General features: G+C 37.0%; 1 protein-coding gene across 2 annotated transcripts in view; it reads left to right on the forward strand.

The window, feature by feature from the left end:
• The window catches only part of LOC106882480 (putative glutathione-specific gamma-glutamylcyclotransferase 2), a 64,909-nt gene extending 52,042 nt beyond the window's left edge, over positions 1–12,867 (forward strand). For both annotated transcript variants that reach the window (XM_014933170.3, XM_089340006.1), the window contains 2 exons: positions 8,237–8,278; positions 12,386–12,867. In XM_014933170.3, the coding sequence (XP_014788656.1) occupies positions 8,237–8,278; positions 12,386–12,754 (411 nt within the window). In that variant the 3' untranslated portion in view covers positions 12,755–12,867. The remainder of the gene's footprint in view (positions 1–8,236; positions 8,279–12,385) is intronic.
• The last annotated feature ends 5,582 nt before the right edge of the window (positions 12,868–18,449 follow it).

The following is an 18,449-nucleotide window of genomic DNA, read 5'->3' on the forward strand; positions in this document are numbered from 1 at the left end:
TGCCTCTGTGAGGCCCAATGTTCGAAGGTCATGCTTGACCACCTCATCCCATGTCTTCCTGGGTCTACCTCTACCCCAGATTCCTTCAACTGTTTGGGAGTGGCACTTCTTCACACATCTCTCCTCATCCATCTGTAGTACATGACCATACCAGTGCAAACATCTCTCTTGCAGGCCACATCCAATGCTTCTTATGTCCAACATTTCTCTCAAGGCACTTACACTCTGTTGTGTGTGCACACTGACATTACACATCCAGCGGATCATGCTAGCTTCATGTCTTTCAAGCCTACGCATGTCCTCCGCAGTCACGGCCCATGTTTCACTGCCGTGAAGCATGGCAGTTTGCACACATGCATTGTACAATCTACCTTTCACTCTGAGTGAAAGGCCCTTTGTCACCAGTAGGAGTTGAAGCTTTCTAAACTTTGCCCAGGCTATTCTTATTCTAGTGGTAACACTCTTTGAGCATCCACCCCCACTACTAACTTGGTTACCTAGGTAGCAGAAGCTATCAACTACTTCTAGTTTCTCCTCCTGGAGTGTGATGGAATCTGTTTTCTGAGTGTCTGTGGTGTTTATTGCCCCTGTGCATCTGCCGCACACCAAAGCTATCTTCTCAGTTAATCTTCCTTTGATGTTGCTGCACCTCTTATGTGTCTATAGCTTACCCTGGGTACATCTTATGGAGTTTCTACCTACACCTTTTCTACAGATCGAGCAGGGCCACCTGCCTGATGGGGGTGTGTGATGAGTTCACCTTCCTACTTACTAGAACTTTGGTCTTTGCTACATTGACCCTAAGGCCTTTTGATTTTAAACCTTGTTTCCACACCCGGAATTTCTTTTCTAGTTCCAGTAGTGATTCTGCTATGAGGGCCAGGTCATCAGCATAGAGAAGCTCCCAGGGGCAATCTGTCTTGAATTCCTCTGTTATTGCCTGGAGGACTGTTATTGCCTTGGCGGACCCCTACTTCTACCCGGAATTCTTCACTATACTCATTGCCAATCCTAACCTTACTAATGGCCTCTCTGTATAGGGTCTGTACAGCCCTTATTAATCATTTGTCAATCTCCAGTTTCGATATCACCCACCAGATAAGGGATCTGGGGACCCTGTCAAAGGCTTTCTCCAAGTCCACAGAAGCTAAGTATTAGGGTTTATCTTTAGCTAGGTATTTCTCCTGCAGTTGTCGAACCAGGAATATGGCATCAGAGGTGCTTCTACCCAGCACAAAACTGAACTGCATCTCATCTAAGCAGACTCTCTCCCTAATGAGATGGGCTATGACCCTCTCTGTGACCTTCATCACCTGATCCAGCAGTTTGATACCCCTGTAGTTATTTCTATCTAAAGTATCACCTTTACCCTTGTAGCAGTTGACTATGGTGCTGCTTCGCCAGTCATTGGGTATGACTCCATCATGAACTATCTGGTTTACAATGTGGGTGACTAGGCCATAGCCCACACCACCAGATGTTTTAAGCCTCTCAGCAGTGATTCCTGATGGGCCGGGGGCTTTTCCTGGCTTCATACTCTTAATTGCTTTATCTACCAGGGAGCTGTCTATTCAGATAGCTGGTCCTTCTACTCGGTCAACATTCGGCAGGCTTTCCTCCTCCCATTCATTCTCCACATTCAGGAGTCTTTCATAATGGTTTCTCCAAGCCTCTTTCTTTTCAGAATCATTAAAAGCAAGTGCACCATCATTCATGCGGACACATTTCTCTCCTGTGACATCACAATTTTCTCTCACACAGTCTTGCAATCCGAAATACCTCAGTTCTTTGGTCCTCACGTTGCTGGACATTGGCAAACTTCTTCTTTTCCGCCTTGCCCTTAGCTATGTATACCTGCCACCCAGCCTCCCTTTTGACTACCTGGTACAGTTCCCTGCTACCCCCACCATTCCAGGCTTTCCAGGCCTGTTTCTTTGCTCTAATGGCTTTGTCTACCGTACTATTCCACCACCATGTAACTCTAAGTCTGGAAGGGACTTTGCGCCATCCACAGACTTGGTCTGTGGCACTCAGCAAGTTGTCCCGTAGGAATTTCCAACTATCTTCTATGTCTGATGTCTGTAGCTCCTCCTCCCTCTCATCAAATTTTTTGATGAGGATGTCCCTAAATCTCTGACCATGTGAAGGGTTCTTTAGCTTCCAAATCCTTTTTTGGATTGGTCTGCTTCTTGGTATCCTTCTGGCCTCAAGCCTAAAGTCACTAATGACTATCCTATGCTGGGGGGTATATTCTTCACCCTGGAGGGTCTTTGTATTTAAGAGCAACCCTGCGTCTGGTTGTCTGGTGAGGATGAAATCAATCTGGCTAGCAGAGTCCCCTGATTGATAGGTTATCAGGTGGCTGTCTGGCTTTTTGAAGTTAGTGTTACAGATTAAAAGGTTACATGCATCACAGAGCTCCAGTAGCCTAGATCCCTCATTGTTCCAGGCGCCAATACCATGGCCTCCGTGTACCCCACTGAAGATACCAGATTCCTGCCCAACATGCCCATTAAAATCTCCAGCCACAAAGATGAGGTCATTGCCACTCATCTTTGAAGTAGCCTGTAGAAGAGTATCATAAAAGTGGTCCTGCTGATCATTTGGTAGCCCCGCATGTGGGGCGTAGGCAGAGATAATTGTCACTGTGCTGTTCTTCAGGACTAGCCTGATCTTAAGCATTCTATCATATACCCTAACAACCTCTATGACTTTATCCACCCATTTCTACGCAAGGAGTATGCCTACATCCTCTATACCATCCATGTTACCTTGCCAGAAGTCTTTATACCTATGTGCCTTGCCTGTAAGGACCCTAACTGAAACTCCTCTCCATCTTACCTCTTGTATGCAGCATACATCAACCCGTCTCCTTTCAAGCATCTCTACAATCTCACTAGACCTTCCTTTCAGTGTGCCAACATTGACAGTGCTAATTCTGAAAACTGGGAAGGGAATGTGGGGTGAGGCTTGGGGAGGAGAGATGTTATTCAGCGCCTGAAAAGAAGAGGGGGGGGGGGGGGTTAGTGTTCTTTTTTTAGGCATGCTTCATCTGTTCTCTCTTCTGACCTGACAACATTCAAGCATTCAAGCATGTTAAGGTTGTTGCCCCGACTGGAGGTAGGAGCCAGTGTTAGCAGCGTTGTAAGCATAAGCATTATGGTCATTGAATGATGTAGATTTAAGCGATGTAGCAAAAATATGGATATTCCAATGTCTGGTTAGGAGGGAGTCAGCTAAAACTGGTTGCGTTTGTCCAGGAAGAGGGGGATAGCAGGTGTAATGGAAGGTACCACCAGCAGGGAAGGGTTCAGACAGAGAAAGAAGAAACAAGCTCATTCCTACATACACACAAGTGCACCCACACACAGGAACAAGCACACATGGACAGCCAAATAGCTTTCACCTTCACTTGATAAGGCCATGGAAAATTCCTGGGTAGTTGTTGGCATGTTTCTAGACAGAATGAAAATGAAACGAAAGATAGCTGGTTAAGTAGGTGGGAAGATAACCTGGTTGCGTTTGTCCCAAAGAGAGAGAGAAAGAGAGAGTGCAGGTAATATAGGGAACAGCACCAGTGAGTAGGGGGAATTGGGAGAAGAGATATCTGGTAGTGGTGGTGACAAATTTGTAGACAGAACGAAACATAAGATAGCCAGTTAAGTGAGTGGCTGGATGAGCAGCTGGGCTGGTTGTATTTGTCCTAGGAGAGAGAGAAGTGCAGGTAATATATAGCGAACAGCCCAGTGAGGAGGAGGGGTTGGGAGCATAGACACATGTAATGGTGGTGGGAGAAGGGATATCCAGTGTAGATGGTGGGAAGATAGAGATATCCGGTATTGGTGGTGGGGGGCAGGAAAGGGTGGGTGCACCATGAACAAGCAAAGTTTTGTTTGGGGACAGAAGGATGAAAATAATGGTAATGAGAATGAGATTAAACAGACCGAGAAACGAGTAATTATCTCAACGAAATTACATGAGAGATAAAATTATATTTTTTGAGGGGACATTTTCAATGGTTAGCTCATGAAAACAAGCTGTTAGTAAATAATACATTTAAAGTGTTAATGGCAAATGAATGTACAAATGATCGAAAAAAAACGAGAAATCTTAGCTTTGAATATATATATTATTTATATACAAAAATAAGAGGAATGACCAGCAAAAGTGGACTCCTATATGCTAGAAATAGATACCGGTAAATTAGCTGCAAAAATTTATTAACTGCAGAATTATTTCCGGACTTGGCGCGCCAGATTGAAGACATTTGAAAGGATACACTGAATGTAATTTGTAGAACTCTACACGTGCTCCCTTTCGGGTGGACGTCTTGTGTCTAGTTCTGGAAATTATATTGCAAATCGACAGACTACGTTGACGATCCTGCAGATATTTACTTATGTAAATTTTAACAGGTGAAACCATGGTACGTAGGTTAATCGTTTTTTTATTTAGTATTTTTTCATTTGTCTTGCCCTTTTACAGTCTGTTGTGTCACTAAATTTTTACTGAGAACATATGTTTTTTTCGTGGTTAGATGATTCGGCATCTATTTCTAGCATATAGGAGTCCACTTTTGCTGGTCATTCCTCTTATTTTTGTATGTAATATAATTTTAATCTTCGGATTATTTTAATATGCTAGACCACTGGTTTTAATTGATTAATATCAATTTCTACCCTCATTAATAAATATTATTTATATATATATATATATATATATATGAATATATATTATATATATATATATATATATATATATATATATATAATTTAAATTACATAAGGTTTATGATGAAAATTTGCAGTTTCATTTTGATGAAAATACCAGCTAAGTCTTCAGAGTAAAACCTCTCACTACAGCTCACCTACATTTAGCATTTCTGACTATCACACATTCCACCTGGCGTGCTAATGATTCTGCCAGCTCACCAACTTATTTAAATTACCATAATAATGTTATAATCTTTGTATGACAGTGATGATATATTAAATGTTTATAATATATTATTTAAATGTCTGTGTATGTCAGGGATTATATTGCTCAAATTTGTAGTTTTTACTGACAGACTGAAATAATTCAGAAGTCATCATCATTGTCATCAACATCACTTGATCACCTTAAGAAGTGATGTCATAGCACTGCTAACACAGTAGAACACACTATTGACTTATAAAACCATTATTATGATTGACCGTTGACTGAAAACTATTCAATTTTTTTTCTCCGTGTTTTTCTCCTTGTCTCCGTATTCTTTCTGTTGAAGAGCGTAGCTCGAAACGTCAAAGACTTTCCGTATTCCCGAGCGTCATACTAATATATCCTTTTGTTATTTACACCACCTGTCCTCGTCTGTTGTTATTATTTGTATATTCTCCCATATATATATATATATATATATATATATATATATATATATATATATATATATATATATATATATATATATGAATATTATGTAGTAGAAGTGTGTCACCATTACGTACAGAAGGACTAATAATTATGCCAAGTTTCACTTATCCCAGTCCTTGGGAAATGAGTCAGAAGAAATCTTTAATGAGCACCCCTCGTAAATATGTCATGAATATTAAATTTGTTTGATAATATAATCACAGGTCATAATGTGAAACTTATTTCTTTCTGTCTTCTGTTACAAAGAATTGTAGTTGTTGTTCTGTGAGGGTAGTGTTCACTTTCTAGTTAGATAATCTGTTGTAAATATGCATATATATATATATATATATATATATATATCCTGGAAATGTCAGCTATGTTCTGAAGAGTCACTCTCAATAATGTTAACAAAGGAGTGGATTATAAATAAATTCAGTGAATAAATACCCAGATGCCTACATGCAGCTAAACACACATTCACATGTTACAATCCTGACCATACATAACTAATGTAAACATAACACCCACAACTCTGATTAATCCACCTGAACTTAAGGAACTGTATTCAAATAGCTTGTATTTTTAGGCATCTAATTTTACAATATAAATATATATATATATATATATATATATATATATAAGCTCGCAAGGAATGAAGCCAGTATGCTCCGCTGGATGTGTAATGTGAATGTGCATGCCCGTCAAAGTGTAAGTATCTTGAGAGAAAAGCTGAACATAAGAAGCATCAGTAGTGGTGTGCAAGAGAGACGATTGCGCTGGTTTGGACATGTGGTGAGAATGAATGAGGATAGCTGCGTGAAAAAGTGCCACTCCCTAACAGTTGAGGGAACCCGTGGAAGAGGTAGGCCCAGGAAGACCTGGGCTGAGGTGGTGAGGCAAGACCTTCGAACATTGGGCCTCACCGAGGCGATGACTACTGACTGAGACCTTTGGAAATGTGCTGTGCGTGAGAAGACCCGGCAAGCCAAGTGAGATCGTTGCCAGGGCCCCTGGACTGGCTCTTGTGCGGGTGGCACATAAAAGACACCATTTCGAGCGTGGCCGTTTTCGTGCGGGTGACACGTAAAAGCACCCACTACACTCTCTGAGTGGTTGGCGTTAGGAAGGGCATCCAGCTGTAGAAACTCTGCCAAATTTAGATTGGAGCCTGGTGTTGCCATCCGGTTTCACCAGTCCTCAGTCAAATCGTCCAACCCATGCTGGCATGGAAAGCGGACGTTAAACGATGATGATGATGATGATGATGATGATGATGATATATACACACACACACAAACACACACACACACACACACACACGCAGAGTTTTTGAAGTGATGTCCAGATATTGTATATTTAGAATGATAAGGTAGTCAGAATGTTAGATGATTATATATATATTTTTATTTACATTTTATTTACAGTTTTAGTGCTTTCTTCTGTTATCAGATTTATCAAAAAGTGACTGAAAGTTGGATTTCTTGGCTCACATCAAAATACACAACTCCACTGTCACAACAGACATATTTTACAAAAGAAACAGACACACACCAATATTTGAATTTCTACTCTTGCCACCCCTCACACATCAAAAGAAACATCCCATACAGTATGGTGAGATGCATCTTCCCCATAGTAACTGTCCTGCAAATACACCAAATTAGACTTGATGAACACAAAAACTTCTTACAAGAACAAAATCACCCTGTGAAACTTATAAATAATGTAGTCTCGAAAGATTACAATGAAATTAGACATCACATAACTTAGGACTCCAAAAGAAAAAAATCAAGGAACATACTATTCCATTTATTAACTCATACAATCAGTATTTTCCACCTTATACTTGCTTGGCATTGTGGTTATAAACAAGGATCACCATTATGCAAACAATGTTGTTCATTCCCAGTCTTCCGTCAAAAACATGTCAGGTCACAGTGTGACTGGCAACAAGAAGGAAGGGCATCGGGCCATAGAAAATCCGCCTCAACAAAATTCCATTCAACCCATGCAAGCAGGGAAAAGTGGATGTTAGATGATGATGATGATGATGACGATGACGATGATGATAATGATGACCCTGGAGGGATAAGAGGCTAAGTTGACCTCAGCAAGTTTTGCACTCAGATTACAAGGAGCCTGAACAAACATTGCCAGGCAGTTTTATATATTTTTTTCTTTGCCACTCTTAAAATTTTTCCAATCTACCACACTAAATATCTGTGATAATATATAATAACTTAGTTACCCAACAAACACATAAATAATGCATACATACATCCTTCCTTCCTTCTTCCCACCCTCCCTCCCTCTAGCTTCTATATCCAGATTACAAATTTACATGTATACCAATAATAATTGGAGCACTTGGTTTTGTAAGTAAATGCTTAATAGTCTGGATAAGCTTGGGTTTTTCGAAAAAGAAATCAACCGATTTGCACATTACAAATACAATCTGTAAGTGGAACAATAAAAACATGCAAAACTTTTCTTAGATTTAAAATGTGACATTGCTTTTGTTACCTGCACTTTAATGATGGAGCTTTGTATCTTTATTAGAAACCAGCTCCTTCTTCAGAGAAAGAATTTAAATAATTAAAAACAGAAAAGAACAAACATACATACTTACATATGTACATTCATTCATTCATATGGAACACTCTGTCTATATCTTTCTCTATAATCCTTCAATGCTCCCACCTCATTAAGTCAATCACATGTTCTCTCGTTTGGTTCCTAAACAATTTTGTGTTAATGTTTTAGTACTTTTTTTTTTTTGCCATTATGACTAAAGCCATACTGGAGCATCAAACTAAGACCTGATTATTTTCTATATTTTCAGCCAGGCAGAGTGGTTACATTGGTACAAAGTGATAATCCTGAGGTAGGTTAGACCCTTCTCTTACTGAGTGATATGGTGACAGTTACTAGAAGAGGGACCCAAACTTTTATTTTACTGCATGACATAATTATTAAAAGAGGAACAGAAACTTCCTTTTGTTGTATGACTTGATGATAATTACTAGAAGTGGGTCGAAAACTGTCCCTTACTGTGTAATGTAGTGATAGTTACTAGAAAAGGGATCTAAGCCTCTTATTATTTGACATACTGATAGTTAATAGAAGAGGGATGCGAATCTCACCATGTATTTTCTTAAGGAGTGTTTTAATGCTCTTGTCATTAAATATTGATTTCAAATTTTGGCACAAGGCCAGCAATTTCGGGGGAGGGTTTAAGTTGGTACATTGATACCGGTGTTCAACTGTCACTTATTTTTTGACCCCGAAAGGATGAAAGGCAAAATCAACCTTGGCAGAATTTGAATTCAGAGCATACAGATGGATGAAATGCTACCAAATATTTTGCCCAGCATACTAATGATTCTGCCAGCTCGTTGCCTTACCATCATTAATTATATTAACACTAACATATTTATCTTTCAATTTATCTCACCATGTAATTATTTTGAACGAGCTTTTTATGCCCTCTTCATTAAATATATTAAAATTAAGTAACAGTTTGTTTCTGTATTTATTCTCACAACATAATCATTTTTAATTAGCTATTCAGTTTTCTCTTGATTAAACATTTTAATGCTAAGTTACATATCTGTGAGTGTGTTTTTCTGTCTCACTACGTAATTATTTCTAATTAACTTTTTAATGCTCCCTTCATTAAACATATTTAAAGTAACTTATTTAAGTGCTTATCTCTTTGGTTCCCAACATAATTGTTTCTAATTAGCTTTTAATGCTCCCTTCATTAAATATATTAAGATTAACTTAATTATTTGTCTTTTGATTTATCTAACCGCATAATTATATTTAATTAACTTTTTAGTGCTCTCTTTGTTAATTATATTAAGACTAACATACTTAACTATCTGTTTGTCTAACCACATAATTATTACTAATTGGAATTTTTAATACTTCTTCCATTAACCATATTAATACATCATCATCATTCATCATCATCATAGTTTAACGTCCGCTTTCCATGCTAGCATGGGTTGGACGATTTGACTGAGGACTGGTGAAACCAGATGGCTACACCAGGCTCCAATCTGATTTGGCAGAGTTTCTACAGCTGGATGCCCTTCCTAACACCAACCACTCCAACTTAATTATTATTCTATAGTTTTATATTATCCTGTCTTTGAAAAAGAAAAAGAAAACCCTGCTTTTTATTTTATGAAGCATATGATTGTTTGCAGATCGCCATCATAAGGTCTTGACCTCTTTTGATATCAACCTATCTAAGAATCCATTTATACCCCAGTTCCATATTCTAGAAAATACTAAAAAAGTTACTACAGCTATACACCTGTCCACAAACATAGCACCATCATGGGACTCCGTTTTGACCTAATCTTTGCTAATGTCTATTTGTCATGCATGTTTAATACTGACACTGATATACATTTAAAGTTATCTCTCATTAATGTTTTCAAAGCACTATAATATCATCTACCAGCTTGTCTACCATCAAAAATATGTCAACTACTGGTTCCCTTGATAAGGGTGTTTGTTATTTATGTTATCATTCAGCCTGATAGAAATAACAGCCAAATCTTCTTCAAATCAGATCATAGTGTTTTAGATCATGTGCTCTTAGGAAAAATGTGTTTAGAAAAACAATGAGATGGTCAGGTCATGGCTAGAATGACTTTTTATTATATGTCCATATGGTCATGGTTGACTTGGGGTTAAACAACAACATTCACAACACTGAATGAAAATAGAAAAGCAACAACTCTGTAGTTAAATTGACCAATTAATTTCACTTTGATGATATAAAGTGAACACAAGTGCGGCTGAGTGGTTAAGACGTTTACCTCATAACCTTGAAGTCTCACTACATGACATTTTGGTCAGATGCTTTTACTTTAGACCCCTGCTGTTCCTACTGTTACAATGTCTACCACCACCACTACCACTACTACTACTACTGAGGCTGCCACTGATGCCACTGCTATGGCTACTAATACCTCAGTTATGATGGGTTCTTTTTTTTTGTGGTTGAGTTTTGTTGAAGGTGAAAGGGTAGCATCATAACTGACCACCAAGTGTAACAGTGTGCAAAAAGGGAACAAGAATCCACAATTCATGGGTCGTTGCATTAGAAAGCATCACATCATGATACTGATACTGAGTTATCTAACCTGAGATAGGAGGTTTCCACTGGTTGAAACCCCATCATCACCACCAGGTTTTACACAAGCTAATGCTGGTGCCACATTAAAAGCACCCAGCACACACTGTAAAGTGATTGGCATTAAGAAGGACATCCAACCTTGGAAACCATGCCAAATCAGACTGGAATCTGGTGCAGCTCTCCGGCTTGCCAGCTCTGGTCAAACTGTCCAACCTATGCCAATATGGAAAACGGAAGTTAAAGGATGATGATGGTATCACTGGCAGCTGATGTACTTCAACTCTGGTCCATCAAAACAAGCTGAGCAGGTGTCCAAAATTACCTTCTCAGATATGTCTTTTAACACTGCTCCTTTAACCATGTGGTTCCCATGGGCAGAGGGTAGGGATGCAGCTGCTGCAGTACAAGTGGGGAACATGGCCTTATAACAACTGGAGTAGACTCAACCTACCTCTACTGGTTGCATGGATTTTACCCATTGCAGCAACTCCTACAAGACTTCCGTCCAAAGACCGATAGTTCTTTTCATGCTCTCTCATCTTTATCTTTTGCTCAATACTGATCTATCATTCGTATTTCCAAAATCTCAAGCACCTTCTCTAACTTTAAGTTCTTTTCTGTTGTCAGTGAAAACCAGTATGGCTAACTTAGGGCAAGATCTACTATGTGCCTGTTCTCTTTTATTGCTCAAACTTCTTAACTTCTTCTCACCTTCTCAATCACATTGTTGCTTTGAGTGGACAGTCACTTAATAGTGTAATGTGCATGAGCAAGTAAGGACAACCCTAGTATTGATGGTGCCATGCTAAAATGCAATTGGTACGTTGTAAAATGATTGGCAGATGAGTGAAGATGACATGGGTTGAGAGAATCTTTTAGTCCTGTTGAGGACATGACAACTCCTCTGGAGCTGGTGTCACAATAAAATATACCCAGTTCAATCTGTAAAGTGTTTAGTGATAAGAAAGGCACCCAGTCAGAGAAATCAAGCCAAAACTGAAATGCATAGCAAGACATGGTCCTCTGTTATGTGACAGCAGTGCCCTCATGCTTGCAGAAGTTCTCCAACACATACAATATCAGCTTTTATTGGTGAAGGTCGACCACCCATCTACATGTATGTTCAGTCCTGGGTAAGATATTTTGAGAGGCAAAGCTAGCAGTTGCCCATTGAGGCAAGTTTCTCTCCTCTCCACACCAAAAATTTTTATCCAAAGGAAAAACTACCGAGTTGGTCTGATAAACTTGACACCAGTGTTATCACAGGCATTGCTGTCAGAAAACAAAGAGCTGGAATAAATATACCAAAGCATCTTGCTTCAACTTCCTAATAGTTTTGCTAATCCACTGTCTTTATTGACTCTGAACAGATCAACAGCAAAGTTGACCTCAGCAGGATTGAATTCAGATTGCAGAGAGTTGGAACAAAGAACATGAAGCATTGTAACCAACACTGTAATGACTCTGTAAACTCACCCTGTCCAATACTTATAAAAACAGCAACAGTAAAAGCTTTGTGACTAAGAAATAGTTATTGTCTTTGGGTATATTTTTACTGTGGCACCAGCAATAGAGGGGTTGTCATGTCCTTGACAAGACCAAAGGATTCTCTCAAACCCTTTGTCATTTCCACTTGTTTTCCCACCACTTTACAATGTACTAGATGCATTTTATCATGGCACAAGCAACACTAGGGTTTTCCTTACTTGCCCATAAGTCTACATTACTATATCAAGTGTTTGTTCACTGAAAGCAACAATATCTGATGGTGAGAAGGAGCTAGGAAATTTGTTTGTTTAATGTTGTGTGTTTTTAACTTCTTTTTCTTTTCCACAGGCTATCGTGTGGGGAGTTGCCTATGAGATTGCGTCAGAAGATGCAGAGAGTGTACGCAACCATTTGGACTACAGGGAGAAAGGTGGATACAAATCAGTCACTGTGCAATTCCATCCTATCAGTACCGAAAACAAGAGCCCTTTTGAGCTGACCTTATACATTGGGACCGAAGACAACCCATTCTTCCTCGGCCCAGCATCAATGGACGAAATGGCCAAACAAATAGCTGAGGCTGAAGGACGCAGCGGCCGTAATCGGGACTACCTTTTCAACTTGGCCGATGCTATGCGAACACTTGTGCCTGGAGCAGATGACGTTCACCTCTTCCAATTGGAAGCTAAAGTTCGGCATTTATCTACACATATCTGATGATAATAATAATAATAACAATAATAATAACACTAACAATAATAATAATAATAATCTACCTCGAGATATCATTATTTTCTTCTAATGTACAATAAAAAGCAAATTATGAATGACATGTTGTCTTGATCCCTTGCTTCTATTTACAACACTCACTATTTCCACCTTATGTATCTCTGACATCCATTTCTTTCACTGTGCACCCCCCTCATTCTCACACACATACACTTACACTTCACCTGATTTCCCTATTTCTCATCTATTCTATAATAATATTTTCCTCCTACCTCCTTTTTTGTTGTAGTCACTTATTAACTCTTTCTCCTTGGCCCACCCCTATTTTCCTTTACTCCCATGGACTTACCTGCCCACCTCTCCATCCAATTTGATCCTTTGACCTTGTCTTCTCCTTTACTCACCTTTTTGTACCTTGGGAGTTCACCCCTTGATACCTCATCATCACCATCTCTTTTCTCTCTTTTCAGCTGCATCAAATACCACAAGGCATTGAGCCCGAGACCCTCTAGCACTTACACTAATCAAATCAACCTGGATTAGTACTTTTTTCAATTGACCGACAACAAGAATAGAAAGCAAAGTTGACTTCGGTAAGATTTAAATTCAAAGCACATAGACTCAGAAGAAATATTTGGTGATCAGCACCTGTAACCAGTCTTGGAACTATGAAATTAAAAAGACAGAATACAGACATATATGTATATATGTGTGTGTGTGTGTGTATATATATATATATATATATATATATATATATATATATATATATATATATATATATATATATATATATATATATATATACATATATATATATATATATATATATATATATATATATATACACCTTTCAATGCTATGTATGCCATAAGGTGTGAAAATCTAATGGAGGCCTCAAAAGACATTTTAAAATCCACAAAGATAGGAACTTAACAGTGCTCTTAGTTGTCCAAATCACATATGCAATCTATGTGGGTGTCTTTTCAAAACATTGTCTGGTTTAAAAAGCTACATCAGACGCCATGATAGATCTAAGGTGTAGGTACAGGAGGTGGTCAGACTCTGCATAAGGAGCAGACAAATACCATATATGTATGTATGTGTGTGTGTGTGTGTGTGTGTGTGTGTATACACACACACTCAATTCTCTTTTTGCACAAGAGATATGTTCCAGAGACTATCGTGCAAAATAAAACTATGCAAAAAAATATACAGTGTACATATGAAAATTATGTAAATTTTCATATACAAGTTGAATTTTTTATTTATACATATATATATACTTATATATATAACATAATCATTCAGTCATTCAGTGTCACTACTAAACAGTTAAACATGCCCGCTTTCTGTTGCTTTTTGGTAGTGCAAAATCACTCTCGTCACTGGAAATATTTGATGGCAATATATTTCATGTGTATCTTGAATAAAATTAACATCTTGTGTTTCTTTTTTTTCACTGGTTTTGAATATGAATTCAGTTATCAGATGCTGTGATTTTGTTTTTGTTAGTTCTTTACATGATTCTTCATAATGTGCCATCATCATTTTCAAATCACATTGGAATTGCACAGCTTGTTCAACATTGTTATCATTTGTAAGAAAATGAATTCCAAGTTTATTGACTATTTGGAGACCTTCTAGAATCGTATTTGCAGACAGTGGAACCACTTCTTCATCATCACTACTATAAACTAATATGGAATTATATACATTCTCTGAAATACTTTCTATAATTTGTTCTTCATTAAGAGCTTCGTTAATTGTTAATTCTGCAATATCTTCTATTGTTAATTCTTCAAAACCTTCTCTGCCAATCTGATGTGACAATGTGATGATAGAATGTAATTCATTCATATTTATATTAGATATGAGATTTTTAGGCTTTACACATTCTGGCCAAAGTGATCTCCAGCATGCATTTAGGGTGGATTGCTTTAATTTGGATAAAGCCCTGGCAGCGTATTTAACACAATTAATTATAGTAAATTTTTTCGATATTGAAAGTGTACCATCTTCTAGTTCATCTATTATATATTCAAATGTTCGCTGGATATAATATGATTTGAATGTTGAAATTATATCCTGATCAATCGGTTGAATTAGTGATGTTGTATTAGGAGGCAAGAATACGACTTTTTACATTCGGGTGTTCCAAATCTGGATGACCAGGTGCATTGTCTGTAAGTAAAAGGACTTTAAACTCAAGACCTTTATCTTCCATATATCTTCTTACTTCAGGAACAAAGCAGTTGTTAAACCATTCAGTAAATATTTCTGCTGTCATCCATGATTTTTTATTAGCTCTCCAATGAATTTACTTATGTCTATGCCTTTCATTGCACCCGGACGAACTGATTGATTAATTAATAACGGTTTTAACAAACAATCTCCTGAAGCATTGCTACATAACAAGAAAGTTACATGGTCTTCGGCTACCTTAAAACCACTGGCACTTTTCTCTGATTTTGCTTATATACGTTCTGTTTGGCAGTTTTTTTCTAAAAGAGATAGGTTTCATTGCATTGAAAACTTGGTCTGAAATGTAACTGCCTTCTTCAATTATTTTGGCTAGTTTTGGAAGAAATTCTTTGGCAGCAGTTTTATCTGCCAATGAAATTTCACCTCTCATTTTTATATTAAGCAGTGCCTGCCTTTCGAGGAATTTTGTAAGCCATCCCGTACTTGCAGCATATTCTTTCTTTTTATCACTAGACAGATGTAACGCACTTGATGACTCCAGATCATTAATCTTCTTGTAAAATCGTAATGCCATTTGTTTTATGGTTTTACCATCTACTGGCATCCTTTTTTAATTGTTTTTGTCTATCCATATTATTAAAGCTTTCTCCATTTTTTCTTGAACCACGTCTCTTGTATATGACAATGACTTGGCAGATCATTTTGTTCTAGAAGCTACAGATCTTCTAATTGCAGCATCATTCCTTTTGATCATTCTTATTGTAGCTTCGTTCAGGCAGAAAGCTCTACCCAAGGATGCTGCACTTTCGCTATAATGAAGACGATCCAAAATATTGATTTAGGTCACCAAAGAAATTGATGCTCTTTTATTGTCCTTAAATGTATCAACCAAATTTTTGGGGTAGGTTATCGTTATCACTATCACAATCACAAATAAAAAATATAGCAGAGGATGAAACATGCAATATGTCTTTTGTGTTAGATCCGATGCTAATAACTGCTGCCATGCGCTGTCTGATGGAGCAGTTACACGCAGCCAGAGGTATGTACAGTGCATAGGTCCCGCTCACACCGGAGAGTGGGGGATCACTCTATGGAAAAAATAGATTGGATTCTATCTTTTATTTTGCTAAATTGTTACTTAATCATGTTACATAGAGTTTCGGCATTTTGTAAATTATAATTGATTGATATTACTTAATCGTTTATTTGCAACTTGCAATAAATTTAGTGGTCACACAAGGACAGATGTTTAAACCATGTTAAAGTAAAAAGAAGCAGTGCAAAAGAATAATCAGTTCTTTTTGTTGGACCGTATTATTTCAAAACTATGCAAAAAGAGAATTGAGTGTATTCTGCTGGGTGGTTGGTGTTAGGAAGAGCATTTAGCCATAAAATCCCTGCTAAACAGACACAGAGGTCTGGTGCAGGCTCCCGACAAACCATCCAACCCATGCTAGCATGGGAAGCAGGTGATACACGCACACACATTGATGCATTTGTACATAACTGTGCATGGATGTAAGTATATATATATATATATATAAATACAAAATGGCTGATAGTTAGCAAGGTGAGACACACATAAGAAAGAAGGAAACAAAGGACCACTGATGAGGTCACAGAAGTGTGACGAAAGAACTCTGGCCGAAATAAGATTAAGATTAAGATTAATGTAATATAAAGCTGAAAAAAAAAAAAAAAATTAACTCCAAATATACAGTGCGTGTGTTTTTATTGGCTAAACTGGCAATATGACCATCCCCAAGTACAACAATATATATATATACATTTATATGTATGTATGTTTGTATACATACACACATAAAAGTGTGTATATATGAGTGTGTATGTCTATATATATATATATATATGCGCACACACACACATATATAGGCACACATTGATATATATACAAAGAAAATGACTTCAAAACAAAAGAACATTGCAAACACATACTCATTTATTTACACGCACGCACACACACACAAAACTACAATATACACGTGGACCACCACCACCACCACTACACACAACCGCAATACAATGAGGCCTACCAAAACAATACAATACAATACTGCTATTAGTTACTAAGTTAATCTACTGTGTGTGTGTATGTGTGTGTGCATGTGTGTGTAATTTTCCAAATCTCCTTTGTTGACATCAATGAAATGGCTAAATGTCCCAGTTTTGGCAGTGAAAAGCCTAGATTCATTCCAACAGACAAGACAAGACAACCAAGAAGGTGGGGGAGTGTTGTTGTAGTTGGTGGCACGGGTGGTGGGGAGGGTACACACACACTGATATTACTAAATTAATTGATTGACACTGTGTAACCCCTGGCTTTCATTTCACCATGTTTCACAAAGTACAACTGACTGGATTTTGGTCTTCTCTCTGTCTCTACTTCTCTCAAATTCTCTCTCTCAAACTGTATGGATAATACCATACTTAATTCTGGTGCCTAAACTTAAGTACCATATTCACCTGAATCTAAATTTTATATATATATATGTATATATATATCTGTCTTTTTCTCTCTCTCCCTGGACGTTTGTCTTTCATCATAACTTAAGTCTTAAAATTAACTATAAAACAATGATGTTGGTGGTGGTGGTGCCAGAGGTGGTAGTGTTGATAATACAACGATCACGTGACTATAAATGCAGACAAAAGTATTCTTACACACACATATATGAACTCACATATACATGTGTGTGTGTGTGTGTGTATATATATATATATATATATATATATATATATATATATATAAAGTATATCAAATACATGAAACACAAAAAGTGTATATATGTATACATATTAAAAAGACCGGATACAAATGAGATACAGAGTTAAAGGAGAACATCTAGATCTCATCTTTGAACTATATATGTATATCTATATATATCTATATATATATATGTATTTATATGTATGTATATATATATATATATATATATATATATATATATATATATATATATATATATATATATATATATATATATATATATATATAGTTTTAGGGAAAAGAACCAAGGTTCATGAACTCATCGATGAAAATCCACTATCACATATAGAAAAATTAATAAGTAAAAGCACAATAAATAAGTATAATATAATACAAAGTAAATATCATAAGATAAAGATAGTAAAACGACAATTTTTCTATATATGACGGTGGATTTTCATCGATGAGTTCATGAACGTTGGTTCTTTTCCCTAAAACTATATATATGGGAGAATGTACGAAAAAACAACAACAGACGAGGACAGGTGGTGTAAACAACAAAAGGATGTATATTTAATACTGTGAAACTTAATTTAATTTTAATTTTTAATAAATTGATTTTAATAGAGTTTTTACCTGTACTTTTTAAAATCAATTTATTAAAAATTAAAATTAAATTAAGTTTCACAGTATTAAATATATATATATATATATAGTTTTAGGGAAAAGAACCAAGGTTCATGAACTCAT

The sequence above is a fragment of the Octopus bimaculoides genome, chromosome 23, assembly GCF_046866305.1.
Source record: "Octopus bimaculoides isolate indiv1 chromosome 23, ASM4686630v1, whole genome shotgun sequence".
Lineage (NCBI taxonomy): Eukaryota > Metazoa > Mollusca > Cephalopoda > Octopoda > Octopodidae > Octopus > Octopus bimaculoides.